Source organism: Rosa chinensis, chromosome 5 (assembly GCF_002994745.2).
Source record: "Rosa chinensis cultivar Old Blush chromosome 5, RchiOBHm-V2, whole genome shotgun sequence".
In the NCBI taxonomy this organism is placed as follows: Eukaryota; Viridiplantae; Streptophyta; class Magnoliopsida; order Rosales; family Rosaceae; genus Rosa; species Rosa chinensis.
Genome location: NC_037092.1, coordinates 14,695,808 through 14,709,473, shown reverse-complemented (window position 1 = coordinate 14,709,473; position 13,666 = coordinate 14,695,808). Strand labels below are relative to the sequence as shown.

At 41.1% G+C, this 13,666-nt stretch overlaps 1 protein-coding gene across 2 annotated transcripts; it reads right to left on the bottom strand.

Moving 5' to 3' along the window:
* Positions 1-227: 227 nt before the first annotated feature.
* LOC112167052 (potassium transporter 10) lies at positions 228-13,316 on the bottom strand. Of its 2 annotated transcripts, XM_024304003.2 has the most exons (11): positions 12,753-13,316; positions 12,178-12,403; positions 11,400-11,645; positions 10,889-10,939; positions 10,524-10,784; positions 10,314-10,415; positions 2,850-2,900; positions 2,485-2,745; positions 2,209-2,376; positions 1,829-2,083; positions 228-1,368 (listed from the first exon to the last, which is right to left on the bottom strand). In XM_024304003.2, the coding sequence occupies exons 1-11, from the start codon at positions 12,867-12,869 to the stop codon at positions 314-316; spliced, it is 2,793 nt and encodes a 930-aa protein (XP_024159771.1). In that variant the 5' UTR covers positions 12,870-13,316; the 3' UTR covers positions 228-313. The 2 variants fall into 2 exon arrangements, with proteins under 2 accessions (XP_024159771.1, XP_024159773.1); XM_024304005.2 differs by lacking the exons at positions 12,178-12,403; positions 12,753-13,316 and having other exon boundaries at positions 10,889-11,008; positions 11,400-11,531.
* Between the last annotated feature and the right edge of the window lie 350 nt (positions 13,317-13,666).

Sequence of the window (13,666 nt, the reverse complement as noted above, 5' to 3'; positions counted from 1 at the left end):
CTTCGATTCTTATAAGGTAACTTACAAAAATCCTCGTAGAGTACCACATCCTGAATAATAGGAGTCTCTAATCTAACCAAACATCATTGAGCATTCCTACCTTACGCAATCTTTATTTTATGATCATTTAATAATTTTTCTTCTTCTTATATCTGAGAAAATAGTTTAGTGCAGCTAAAGGTCTTGAACCACCCCCATTAAATCCCCAAATTCTGCTTGGCCTCATGTAGTACACAAATGCTTACACATTCAATAAAGTTAATATTGGCAGTTCAGAGATAATTTACACCGGCTGTGGGCATTGAAATTAATCTCATACATATAATACCTGCCCAACATTCAAGAGACTCTCATGAGGAACATTAAGCATTACACTGTTTCCCCAACATATCTTCCTAAGAAATGCATATAGGTAATCAATAGTTATTCTCTTCCAAAAGTTTGAGTTCCTGCTGGCTCTCACTACAGTGTTTCCAAGTATGTGCACCACCCCTACATCTCTACAGTTGTTCAAGTACTCAGTCTCATCAATCTCGTCTTCGACCACCTGGCTGCTTGGCTGAATATCAGAGAATGTCAAAGTGTTGTTTTCATGAAGTGGAGAACCACCCGGGACGATTGAGTCATTCGACTGAATTGACAGGTCTGCGGTGGAGTAAGGTATGTTGCTGATACTATTGAACGTGCTACTTCTTGATTGCCTAGTTTGCTGACCAAGTAAACTAGATATATCAGAGCCAGAAGATGGTTCTGCCAATGACTCTACCAGGAGAAACAAGAAAAGACTGGCAAAGAGTTTTTTCTCAAAATCGTCATCTTTTGTGTGGATGTCTTTATAGCCATATCTTGCAACGCAGCGAAACATGTGGAAATTCTTTGGGCCAATCCGCTTTACAAGGAACCTTTCTTCTTCTTGGACTGTGTAGACAGGAAGGTACTTCACACAGACAAAGACAACAACATTATGGATGGCGGGTAGGTTGGTGATCAAGTGAGAAAAGATGCGAGGCACTCCACTTGCTAGCTCAGTGTACACAAGGCCTATCCCAGGTACACGAACCAATCCTAAACTGGGACCAAGTCCGAGAATCCATGCCATCGAGACCTTACTGTGGACTTCAATCTCGTAACGTTTTACTGTACCATAATGCCAAGCATACATAACAATAAAGAAGGCTGCTGAGATCACAAGAGGAACCCAGCCTCCTTGATTGACCTTGAGGAGTACAGCAGAGAAGTAAGTGCCCTCTATTAGTAGTGATAAACCAGTGAAGAGGAGGACAAGAATCAAATGGCAGCGCCAGACCAATATCATGACCAAAATCATAAGCAATGTGGTTACCAACATGACTATACAAACCGCCGTCCCTGTTGCAACATGCAAGTTTATGTTAGCTGACAATTTTTATATTGACCAGGAAGCTTGGAATAAGATATGACAACACCCTAATGTTAAAGAAGAGAAATGTGAACAAGATTTGCCAATACATTTTTCACCTGGTTCACATTAATCAACGCAAACTGCTATGGCAGAACAGTCGTAACTGGGATGAAAAAATAATGATAGAAGGGTAACTATCAAAGAATAGTTCTCTGTAGCTTAGACATTTTGCTCGACGACGATGGATGTCAAAGCCATAAAAGATTATGCTAACCCCATAGCCCCGACTAATTAACTCTTGTTATCAAATATATTTGATAAAGTGAAGCTAGAGGATATATGAACAAGGTTGAATGCAGGCTGACAGATCGAATATCAGGCAGAGTCGTAAATGTTGAATGCAGAAAGAGAAAAGTAATTCACAATGTTCAAAGAGGATAAACTTACCGGAGGCGTTACCAATTTGGTTTTGATTTTTAAAGCCAGCTGTTACAACAATGCAGAGAATCATAACAAGCCAATTAACTTCTGGAATATATATGTGGTGACGGTACTTCTTTGATGTATGTACAACTTTGACCCTTGGGAAACAGCCAAGTGCAAGTGCCTGCTTGATTAGTGAAAAAGTTGCGGTTATGGTGGACTGACTTGCAACAACAGCAGCTGCAGTAGCAACTATAAACACTGGCCAATATATGCTGTCTGCAAAAATTGATTCATCAGCATGTTACACAAGTAGAATTTTACTTTGTACAGTTTTGCACTACAAAACATGACCTAATTATACCAACATGTTTGTGTTATGTTTAATAGTTGAGTGAACAAACCTGGAATAGAATGGTAAAAAGCGTTTAACACATTATCAGAATTCTTCATGAGATAGGCAGCCTGACCAGAATATGCTAAAAGAAGGCAAGGAAATACAACTGATGTGAAAGCTATCTGTATTGACGGGACTGGGAAATGGGAGAGGTCAGCAAAGAGTGCTTCTGTTCCTGCAAGGGTTCAAAAATTGCTTGAATTTCTTGGAAAATAATAATAATAAGGTACAGATCAGAAAATGGAAAATTGGTTACTGTTGTAATGCCATAGAAGAAATTTACCTGTTATGGTAAGCATAATACCTCCTAGAGATGTCCAACCGTCTTTTCCTCCCCTCTTAAAAAATCGATATACATACATAGGTGAAAAAGCTTTTAGAACGGTACTATCATATTTCCAAATGTTGAACAAGCCAATCCCTCCTATTAAGAGAAACCAAAGGAGCACTATTGGTGCAAACAACCAAACAACTTTGTCTGTACCATGGTGTTGCACTGTAAACAGTAGTACCAGCATAACAACAGCAACTAACACAACTACATCTGCATAATAGAAGTATACATATAATTAGATTTCAAAATTTTGATAGATTGAGTTGCAAATTTGACAAGGAATGCAAATAAGATATCCAAGAGTATGAAGATACCATTACTGATCTCAGAGCGGCGCACATTGATCCCACCAACTGCTGACAGAACTGAAAAAGATGGTATGGTTGATATTTATACTGAACTGACTAAATATGGCTAAGCAGCTTCTAATAGAACTGAGAGGGAATCATACTATTAGAAATTAGCACAGTACATTGAATGCTCACATAGTATAAAATGTTGCAGTGAAATACTCTGTACAGTACAACTAAGGAAAAAAGTAGTCGTCAAAATTATAATTGATCAGGGTGCAAGTGCATTGCCTCTAGGGAAAAAATACACATGTCGACTGTGCTAGGGTTTATATAATAGTGTTAACCATATGTTGGTATTCTTTACAACAAAAGTTCATTGATAGTTCTCTTCTAAGAACTCAACAGAAGGATGCAAGGTGTGTTAACCACATAAGCTTTAAATCAATAAAACAGTCCTCAATTCCTCCTTCTAGCATGTCCATGGTTTACTAAAATCTCACAAATAGGAATTATCTATCATAGATATGCATACCTGATATGGCTGGAGAGAAGGTTCTAGATTTCCCAATCCTACACGGATTGGTATTCCTTGTAACATTAGATTATGCACTTTGTAATCCCTATATATAGGGCTCCTATTCTCTATAATGAAATACACTTCTCTCATCAATCTCTCTCAATACCAATATACTTAAACACGTTATCAGCACGACTCTAGCCACAAAAACAGAAAACTAAAAAACCCTAAAAAAAAAATTCTTCTCACCGAAATCTGCCGCAAGCACTTGCCTGCAATTCTCTGCCCACCTGCGTGCCTACTGCCCCTGCAGCACCTAGCCCCTTGCTAGCCCGCCTGCTCCTGCAGCCCTCTCGGCCTGCCTACCTGCCAGCGAGCCCCCGCGCCCAGTTCGCTGCCCTGCAGCCCCGCGCCCATGCGTCCACCCCACGCTGCCCCTGCAGCGTCCCCGCACGCACACCTGCGCACACCTGCGCCCGCTGCTGCCCCGCGCGCACACCTGCGCACCCTGCTGCCCCGCGCACACCTGCGCACCCTGCTTCCCTACGCACACCTGCGCACGCTGCTGCCCCACCTACTCACCCGTGCACCTGCAGCCCTACACCACTGCTGCTGCTCCTGCAGTTTGCCTCCGCTGCTCCTGCACCACTACTACCACCGCAGCCCCTGCTGCCCCGCATTCGCTGCACGCCTCTACTAGGATTGCTTCGCTCCATCACGCCTGCATCGACACGCGCGTGATCCAAATACAAGTAAGTATTCAAAAGAGTAAGTTTTAAAGTTCCTAAATTGATATTTTTCTTTTTCTCGGGGACTTAAAAAACCTCCCTTCTTCTTCATCCCACCTTTCTTATAACGTGGGTTCGATCATTAAAAAGCGGAATCGTGGGGATTCACGCAATTAACGAACTAAGAGCGTTCGTAAGACTTCGGACTAAGAGCGTCCGCAAGCATCGATTTATGACCTTATAAACATCATTGTTTCGGTCTAATCCAATTTTCTTGGAAATCGATTTCTTGGTAGCATAGCTCGGAAATCTTAATATTTAGTTGTCGTGGAAGTTTTAACTCCGAAACTAATATATTTCTTCTTCTTATTTCAGGATGTCGAAACTTGACTTTCCTGCACTTACCTCAACTGGCTCGGAATATCATAGTTGGGCCACGGATGTTGAGCACCACCTCACTTCAAAAGGGATCCTACCCTTAATTCAAGCTCCTAATCCTACTCTCATATTTGAGCGTACGGCTACGAACAATGCCACCGCCCTCATCTTGATGAGGCGCCACATGGATAAATCACTCCGACTGGAGTACATGGCAATTAAGGATGCCAGAGAATTATGGGTCGCGCTAGAAGAGCGATTTGGTAATATCAAGGATACCCTCCTCCCTGACTTGAAAGTTCAATGGGGCAATCTACGATTCGCCGACTTCAAGTCTGTAGCTGAATATAATTCAGAAGTTCTACGCCTCAAAACCATGTTGGGGTTCTGTGGACAACCCGTCACAGAGCAAGAACTAATTGAGAAAACTCTCTCCACCTTCCCCGTCTCAGCAATTTTGCTCTCAAAGCAATATCGAACGGAATTCGATACTAGACGGATCACGAGATTTCATCAGCTCATTACTATTATGTCTGTAGCTGAAAAGCATGATAATATCCTCGTGAAGAATTATAATTCAAGGCCTATCGGAACTAAGAGCGTTCATGAGGTGAATTATAACAATGCACCCAAAGGAGGGCGCAAGGAGCGGAACCCTAAGAATAAGGGACACAACGGACGTTCTGGTCCATATAACCGCCCTACAAAGGAAGGTACTCGTCAGAATGAAGGACGATCACGTGGCAATACATGGCAACGTGGGAGAGGAGGCCGTGGGGCTCCAGGACATGGAGGAACCACCCAGGGCCGTGGGAATGGCGCCAACTCCTATGGGGGACGCCACCCAAGTGCAAACAATGCACCTCAATTAAAGGGAGGAAATCACAATGACATGTGTCATCGATGTGGATCTAGTGAGCACTGGTTCAAACAATGCAACGCAAGCAAACAATTGGCTGCGCATTACAAGGCATTTAGAGACTTCAGAGAGCATGAAGCCAATTTTGCCGAAAATATAGAAGAAGATGGTGATGATGCTGACGTCAATCTCACCATAGCGGACTTCAAATCTGACAAAGAATTGCACAAGGATGCTGCAGATTTTGATTAGTATAGTCCTTTACTTTTCCAAGAATTATGTAATGGCAATTATGCCCTAAATCAATAAAATGACTTATTGTATTAACTTTTTCCCTCTAGGCGTACTCAAGAGTACTTGTGATGTCTAGGCAAGGTTTGATCTGAGAGAACGGTTTTAAAAGTGAGCAACGCTCCACCAAAATCTCACCTTACCTTACCTGGTCACAACAAAATTGAAATTACCGAACGGATTAAGTGACTACGATTTGTCTACTATTTGATTTTATATTGGATTAGATTTTAGTCAAGAAACTTTGATGTAATCATTGGCTATCAGTAATAAAGTGTCGACTTATTCAAATGTCTTGGACATAATATTCTAAATTCGAACTTTATTTTTTTCAGTATGTTTCCCGGAGAGCTCGAATGCCTCGTGGACAGTGCCACTACACATACCATCCTTCGAAATAGACAGCTATTCCTATGGATGGCGCCTACTCGATCTTCTGTGACTACGATGGCTGGACCATCTCAATTGATTCATGGTCGAGGACCAGCTCAATTTATATTGCCTAATGGCACTACTTTGAATGTCACCGAAGCTCTTTATGCTCCTAGGGCAGGAAGAACCCTATTGAGCTTCAAAGATATAAGAGCCAATGGTTTTCATGTGGAAACACATTGTGAGAATGGACAAGAGTTCCTTTGCATCACCTCTAATGACTACGGACATAAACGAGTCTTAGAGAAACTTATGTGTCGCTCTAGTGGGTTGTATGCAACCACTATTCGAGTCATTGAATCCAACCATGTCATGAGAGATGATTTATGGGATTCCGACACATATAGGCTTTGGCACGACCGTTTGGGACACCCAGGTCGTGACATGATGATCCGTATATTAAAGACTTCACACGGACATCCCTTTTTCAGAACGAAAGGAAGTAAAACTCGAAATTTGGATCAAGGAGGAGCACCTGCGCCTCACGGCGCCTTCCCCCTTCAAGTCCGGCCACCACTAGCCGGCGCCGCCATCCCCCTGCGGCTCCAGGGTGGCTTTGACGCCACCCCTGCTCCCCTGACTCCAATTTCTGCTTCTAAAGTCAAAAGTGACTTCATGGCTCAACCAAAATCCTCATTGGTTATTTCGAAAGCCCATTATTCGTTCTGCAAAGCCTGCTCTTTAGCAAAGTTAGGATCGAGACCATCCTATGCAAAGGACACCAAAGAAAATATACCATTCTTGCAAAGAATCCAAGGTGATATTTGTGGACCTATTCAACCATCTTGCGGACCATTTCGATATTTTATGGTGTTGGTTGATGCATCGACACGCTGGTCACATGTCATGCTATTGTCCACAAGGAACGCTGCTTTTGCTAAACTCCTAGCACAAATAATTAAGTTAAGGGCTCACCACCCTGATCATCCTATTAAGTCTATAAGATTAGACAATGCTGGAGAGTTTACATCAAAGACTTTTGATGATTATTGCATGTCCATTGGGATTGATGTTGAACATCCTGTTCCTCATGTTCACACCCAAAATGGTCTCGCAGAAGCCGCCATTAAACGACTACAAATGGTCGCTAGGGCATTGGTAATGCGCACCAATCTCCCTATTTCTGCTTGGGGCTATGCAATATTGCATGCAGCTGTGCTTATTCGTCTGAGGCCCACTGCCACTCAACCCTTTTCTGCGTCCCAGATGGTTACTGGGTATGAGCCTGATGTCTCACACTTACGCATATTTGGGTGTGCAGTCTATGTGCCTATTGCGCCGCCACAACGTACCAAAATGGGTCCTCAAAGACGATTAGGCCTTTATGTTGGATATGATTCTCCAACGATTATCCGCTACATAGAACCCTTGACAGGCGATCTCTTTACCGCTAGATTTGCGGATTGTCACTTCGATGAGACAGTCTTCCCGTCGTTAGGGGGAGATAAGAACATCAATGTTCAACAGGAACGACCGGAATTGTCGTGGTCTGTCCCTACTCTGTCTCATCTTGATGCCCGAACTGCACAGTCTGAAATTGAAGTGCGGAGAATTCTCGATCTTCAGAACGTAGCAGAATCGATGCCTGATGCGTTTTCTGATATCGCTAAAGTGACGAGATCACACATACCTGCTGCAAACGTGCCTGCAAGGATTGATGTCCCTAAAACTAGAGGACATGACGCTAACTCAAGAGGATTTGAGCATGGCGCCAACGTCCCCTCTCACAGTGATGGTGACGTTGTGGCTAGGCCCATGGCTCCTGCCAGGAAGCGCGGGAGGCCTATAGGTTCGATGGATTCTCGCCCAAGAAAGAAAGCGAGTTTGGCACAGAATAATCCATTAATCATCGATATAAATAATCCATCTCATGAGAATATTCCGGATTATGGTTATGTCCAAGAGACATCATTGGGGGACGCTCCAATGTCAGAACCAACTCTAGAGAATAGAGAGATCTCCATAAATTACACTAGTGTACATGAGATGATGGATAGAAATTCTATGGCAATTGATGATGCATTTGCATATCATATTGCGAAAGGGATTATAGAATATGATGATATCGAACCTCGCTCTGTTGAAGAATGTCAACGAAGAGCAGATTGGCCTAAATGGAAAGATGCGATCCAGGTTGAATTGGATTCACTAACAAAGAGACAGGTATTTGGGCCTGTAACGCAGACACCCCCAAGTGTAAAGCCTGTTGGCCATAAATGGGTCTTTGTTAGAAAGCGTAATGAGAAAAATGAGGTGGTAAGATATAAAGCCCGCCTTGTGGCGCAAAGTTTCTCACAACGCCCTGGAATCGACTACGAGGAGACATATTCTCCCGTAATGGACGTTATAACGTTCCGCTACCTTGTCAGTTTGGTAGTTTCCGAAAAACTTGACATGCAGCTTATGGATGTGGTTACAGCATATCTCTATGGGGATCTAGATTCAGAGATATATATGAAGGTTCCAGATGGACTTCAATTACCCAAATCAAGTGGCTCTAAACCACGGAGCGCGTTTTCAATAAGATTAAAACGCTCACTATATGGATTAAAACAATCCGGACGGATGTGGTATAACCGTCTAAGTGACTACTTGATTGGGAAGGGATATATTAACAATGAAATATGCCCATGCGTGTTCATTAAAAGAACAAGTTCCGGATTTGCAATCGTAGCAGTTTATGTCGATGACATGAACCTAATTGGAACTCTAGATGAGTTGAAGGAAACTGCTAATTACTTGAAATCCGAATTTGAGATGAAAGATCTTGGGAAAACACGGTTTTGTCTCGGTTTAGAGCTCGAGCACCGTAGTGATGGGATTTTGATCCATCAGTCTGCATATACTCAGAAAATTCTAAGGCGCTTTAATGAAGATAAAGCAAAGCCTGCAAGTACTCCCATGATCGGCCGTAGTCTTGAGCCCGGAAAAGATCCGTTTCGTCCAAGGGATGAGGACGAAGAACCCCTAGAGGCCGAAGTGCCCTATTTAAGTGCAATAGGCGCATTATTGTACTTAGCTCAATGCACAAGACCGGATATCTCATTCGCAGTGAACTTGTTAGCTCGACACAGCTCTGCGCCAACACGCCGCCATTGGATTGGTGTAAAGACCATCTTTCGATACCTAAGAGGTACGATTGATATGGGCCTATTCTATCCCTACAGAGAGAAAAGGAATGACGGAAAATTGGGATCGGACCCAAAAAGGCAAAACGCCCCCGTCCATGGAATGGCCGCCGGCCATGTTGCCGGCGCCGGCGCCGCCGCTGCTCATGGTGGCCGGCGTCCTCCTATCTCCCTCCATCAAAACGACAATGATGTCTTGATGGGCTTTGCTGATGCAGGGTACCTCTCTGACCCTCACAAAGGTCGCTCCCAAACAGGTTATGTCTTTACCATGGGAAGCACTGCGATATCTTGGAGGTCTACAAAACAGACCCTTGTTGCTACTTCCTCAAATCATGTAGAGATTATTGCTCTACATGAAGCTGTACGTGAATGTGTATGGCTAAGGTCTGTAATTCGACACATTCAAGGAAGTTGTGGTTTGAAGTCTACCACAGATGAACCTACATGCATTTATGAGGATAATGCAGCTTGTATTGAACAAATGAAGTTAGGTTTCATCAAGGGCGACAACACCAAGCATATATCGCCTAAGTTCTTTTATAATCAGCAACAACAATCACTTCTAAAGATTGAAGTGAATCAAATCCGATCAGAGGATAATGTAGCGGACTTATTCACTAAGTCGTTACCTAAATCCACCTTCGAGAAACATGTGAAGAGCATCGGATTGAGAAAGTTATCCGAACTCCCACGATTGTAGCAATCAGGGGGAGATATCGACATCAGGGGGAGTTATGATGTCTACATGTTCGATCTCGAAGAGTGAAGGACGTGTTGTGCTCTTTTTGTCCTTCGACCAGGATTATTTTTGTCCCACAGGGTTTTTGTTACCTGGCAAGGTTTTTTAACGAGGCAACGGATGAAGCGTCACCACCAAGTTTGAGCAGCACAAGGGGGAGTGTTGAAGGAAAATCAAGTTTAGTGTGCCTTATCAAACTAGGAATAGGAATAGGAGAGAAGGTTCTAGATTTCCCAATCCTACACGGATTGGTATTCCTTGTAACATTAGATTATGCACTTTGTAATCCCTATATATAGGGCTCCTATTCTCTATAATGAAATACACTTCTCTCATCAATCTCTCTCAATACCAATATACTTAAACATTTAACACATTATCAGAATTCTTCATGAGATAGGCAGCCTGACCAGAATATGCTAAAAGAAGGCAAGGAAATACAACTGATGTGAAAGCTATCTGTATTGACGGGACTGGGAAATGGGAGAGGTCAGCAAAGAGTGCTTCTGTTCCTGCAAGGGTTCAAAAATTGCTTGAATTTCTTGGAAAATAATAATAATAAGGTACAGATCAGAAAATGGAAAATTGGTTACTGTTGTAATGCCATAGAAGAAATTTACCTGTTATGGTAAGCATAATACCTCCTAGAGATGTCCAACCGTCTTTTCCTCCCCTCTTAAAAAATCGATATACATACATAGGTGAAAAAGCTTTTAGAACGGTACTATCATATTTCCAAATGTTGAACAAGCCAATCCCTCCTATTAAGAGAAACCAAAGGAGCACTATTGGTGCAAACAACCAAACAACTTTGTCTGTACCATGGTGTTGCACTGTAAACAGTAGTACCAGCATAACAACAGCAACTAACACAACTACATCTGCATAATAGAAGTATACATATAATTAGATTTCAAAATTTTGATAGATTGAGTTGCAAATTTGACAAGGAATGCAAATAAGATATCCAAGAGTATGAAGATACCATTACTGATCTCAGAGCGGCGCACATTGATCCCACCAACTGCTGACAGAACTGAAAAAGATGGTATGGTTGATATTTATACTGAACTGACTAAATATGGCTAAGCAGCTTCTAATAGAACTGAGAGGGAATCATACTATTAGAAATTAGCACAGTACATTGAATGCTCACATAGTATAAAATGTTGCAGTGAAATACTCTGTACAGTACAACTAAGGAAAAAAGTAGTCGTCAAAATTATAATTGATCAGGGTGCAAGTGCATTGCCTCTAGGGAAAAAATACACATGTCGACTGTGCTAGGGTTTATATAATAGTGTTAACCATATGTTGGTATTCTTTACAACAAAAGTTCATTGATAGTTCTCTTCTAAGAACTCAACAGAAGGATGCAAGGTGTGTTAACCACATAAGCTTTAAATCAATAAAACAGTCCTCAATTCCTCCTTCTAGCATGTCCATGGTTTACTAAAATCTCACAAATAGGAATTATCTATCATAGATATGCATACCTGATATGGCTGGAGTCAGAATCCCATCCCCAATCACCATGCTGGAACCAACTAGAACAAGAATTAGAAGAGTGTTCTTCAATATTGCTTGTCCCTCCAACCATGTCTTGGTTCGTGCAGCAAATGATTGCTCCCCAAATGTGGAATGACTATATGTTGTTACAGTCTCATCTGTATGGTCTTGGTTCGGAATAGCCTTTATGTTTGCATATCGACAGAGTAATGAATAAAGAGCAAATGTTCCACCTGCAACCATCAGGAGCTTAAGTTTATATTCAGGACAAAATTAACTTTTACTGGAAGTTCTGGAACTATGAGTCAGCATCATTAAGTACTGGAACTATGAGTCAGCATCATTAAGTATAAAGCCAAGTTTCCCAACAGTTGATAGCCTTAGAACTACAGAACGAAAAATCTCATCTTTAATTTCTGTCTGACGGAATCAGGAGCAAAATTTTGTATGCAAAGTTAACTTTACGACAGAAGACAGTAATAAGGAAATCAATCAGCTTTAAATTTAAGAGAGTGAAAAGAGAAGAAGCTAACGAACTGCATTACTCGCAACATGATAACAAAGCCATGACATTATTTCAATGTAATGTCTCCGTTATTGAACAACCAAATAAAGATCAACTAGAATTATTATTTGAGCACAGCATTAATTCAGTGGTAATGCCTAAGATTAAAAAGGTATAGAGGGAAAAGTCAAGCTTATGTATGGATTCTAGGAGCGCAGAGAACTAGTAAAGTAATATATTGATTGAGATCGATCAGTTACCTTGACCGTTGTCATTTGCTCTACAGACAATAAAAACATACTTCAGGAGGGGAATTAGAGTGAGGGAATATATGATGACAGATAAAGCTCCAACTAAATCCTCCGGGTCACTAATTCCATTAGGAAATGTATTGTAGAACACATAGAGAGGAGATGTGCCTAAATCACCATAGACCACACCGAGGCTTTGAAATGCAAGCTGCATAACCATTAATGTTGAAAATTTCTGGAGGAAACAAAAATCAATCAGCAAAAAGAGCAAAGCTAGTTCAGAAACAATACAACATCTTCATAATCTGTTAATTGTATCGAGTATCTACCCAATGGCTGGTACTAAATTAATTATATGTTTTCCAACACCATATAGTATGAAAGAGACACAATCAAGTACAAAGATCTGCCTCCTTCTAAAGGATTAATTAATAGCCTCTGGAATTTGCACAATTTCATATATATAATTTCTGAATTCATGAGAAAAACAAAAAAATCCAATTGGGCTCCAGATATGAACAAGTCAAAGAGGTAATAGGCTTTGGAACTTGGAAGAGTATTTCCAGAGAGAGAAAGAGGTATACCTTTTCATTATATGGATTTCTAAGCTTCTTAGCTTCTTCATCCATGGGTTGATCAAACTGCTGATCCAAAACCCACACCCTTCCTAATTTGTTATCAGTGCCTTCATCAGTAGCCATTAATTTGCAACTCAAATAACCGAAGGACTCTGCTTCCCTTCCACCAAAGAGTGCTCTTATTCTTATTCTTACAAAAGCTATTGCTCACTCCCTACTGGCCAAGTAACGATCCCAGCCGTTCAACTTTTAAAAAGAGAGCATTCCCTCTTCACCTGCTTCTTTGGTGACTACATCAAAATGGTAGCATATCTCCTCTTGCCATCTTTGCTTTTTTTATTTTTATTTTTTTATATAGCAGGGAGAACTCTTAACAAAATGAAGACTTCTATCTTCCAGATCTGTGCTTTTTTTTTTTTTTCCTATTTGTAACTCTAACTTCAGTAACAACGTACATATGCATGAAATTAGCATGCAGATGCTTTTTTCCTATCATTAGAAACTATAATTTTTTTACAAAATTACCTAGCAAATTTAGGAGATTGGAAATCCCCACACAGAGCCAATGACTTTCATAAACACAGGATTATGATTGTGATGTTCATGTATTCTTTTTCCTTGTCTTGAAAGATATACTTTTCAAATGAAGCACAGCGAAATAGTCAAAGAACCAGTAAAAATGAGGGGCAGGTTCGTTCTTTTCAAATTAATTAAGTATCGAATAAAGATAAGCTCATGGTTGGTGAAAGACAACGATTTCTTGACTATTCATAGTTTTTCTTTGTTATTGTGATGAACATCAACTGCAAATCCAAAACAGAAATCGTACGAATATATAGAAAATAGATAATGGAGTAGTCATAGTAGTTCAGATAGGATTAAATATAAATCAGTTATAATCAAGATTCCAATGAAGAGAA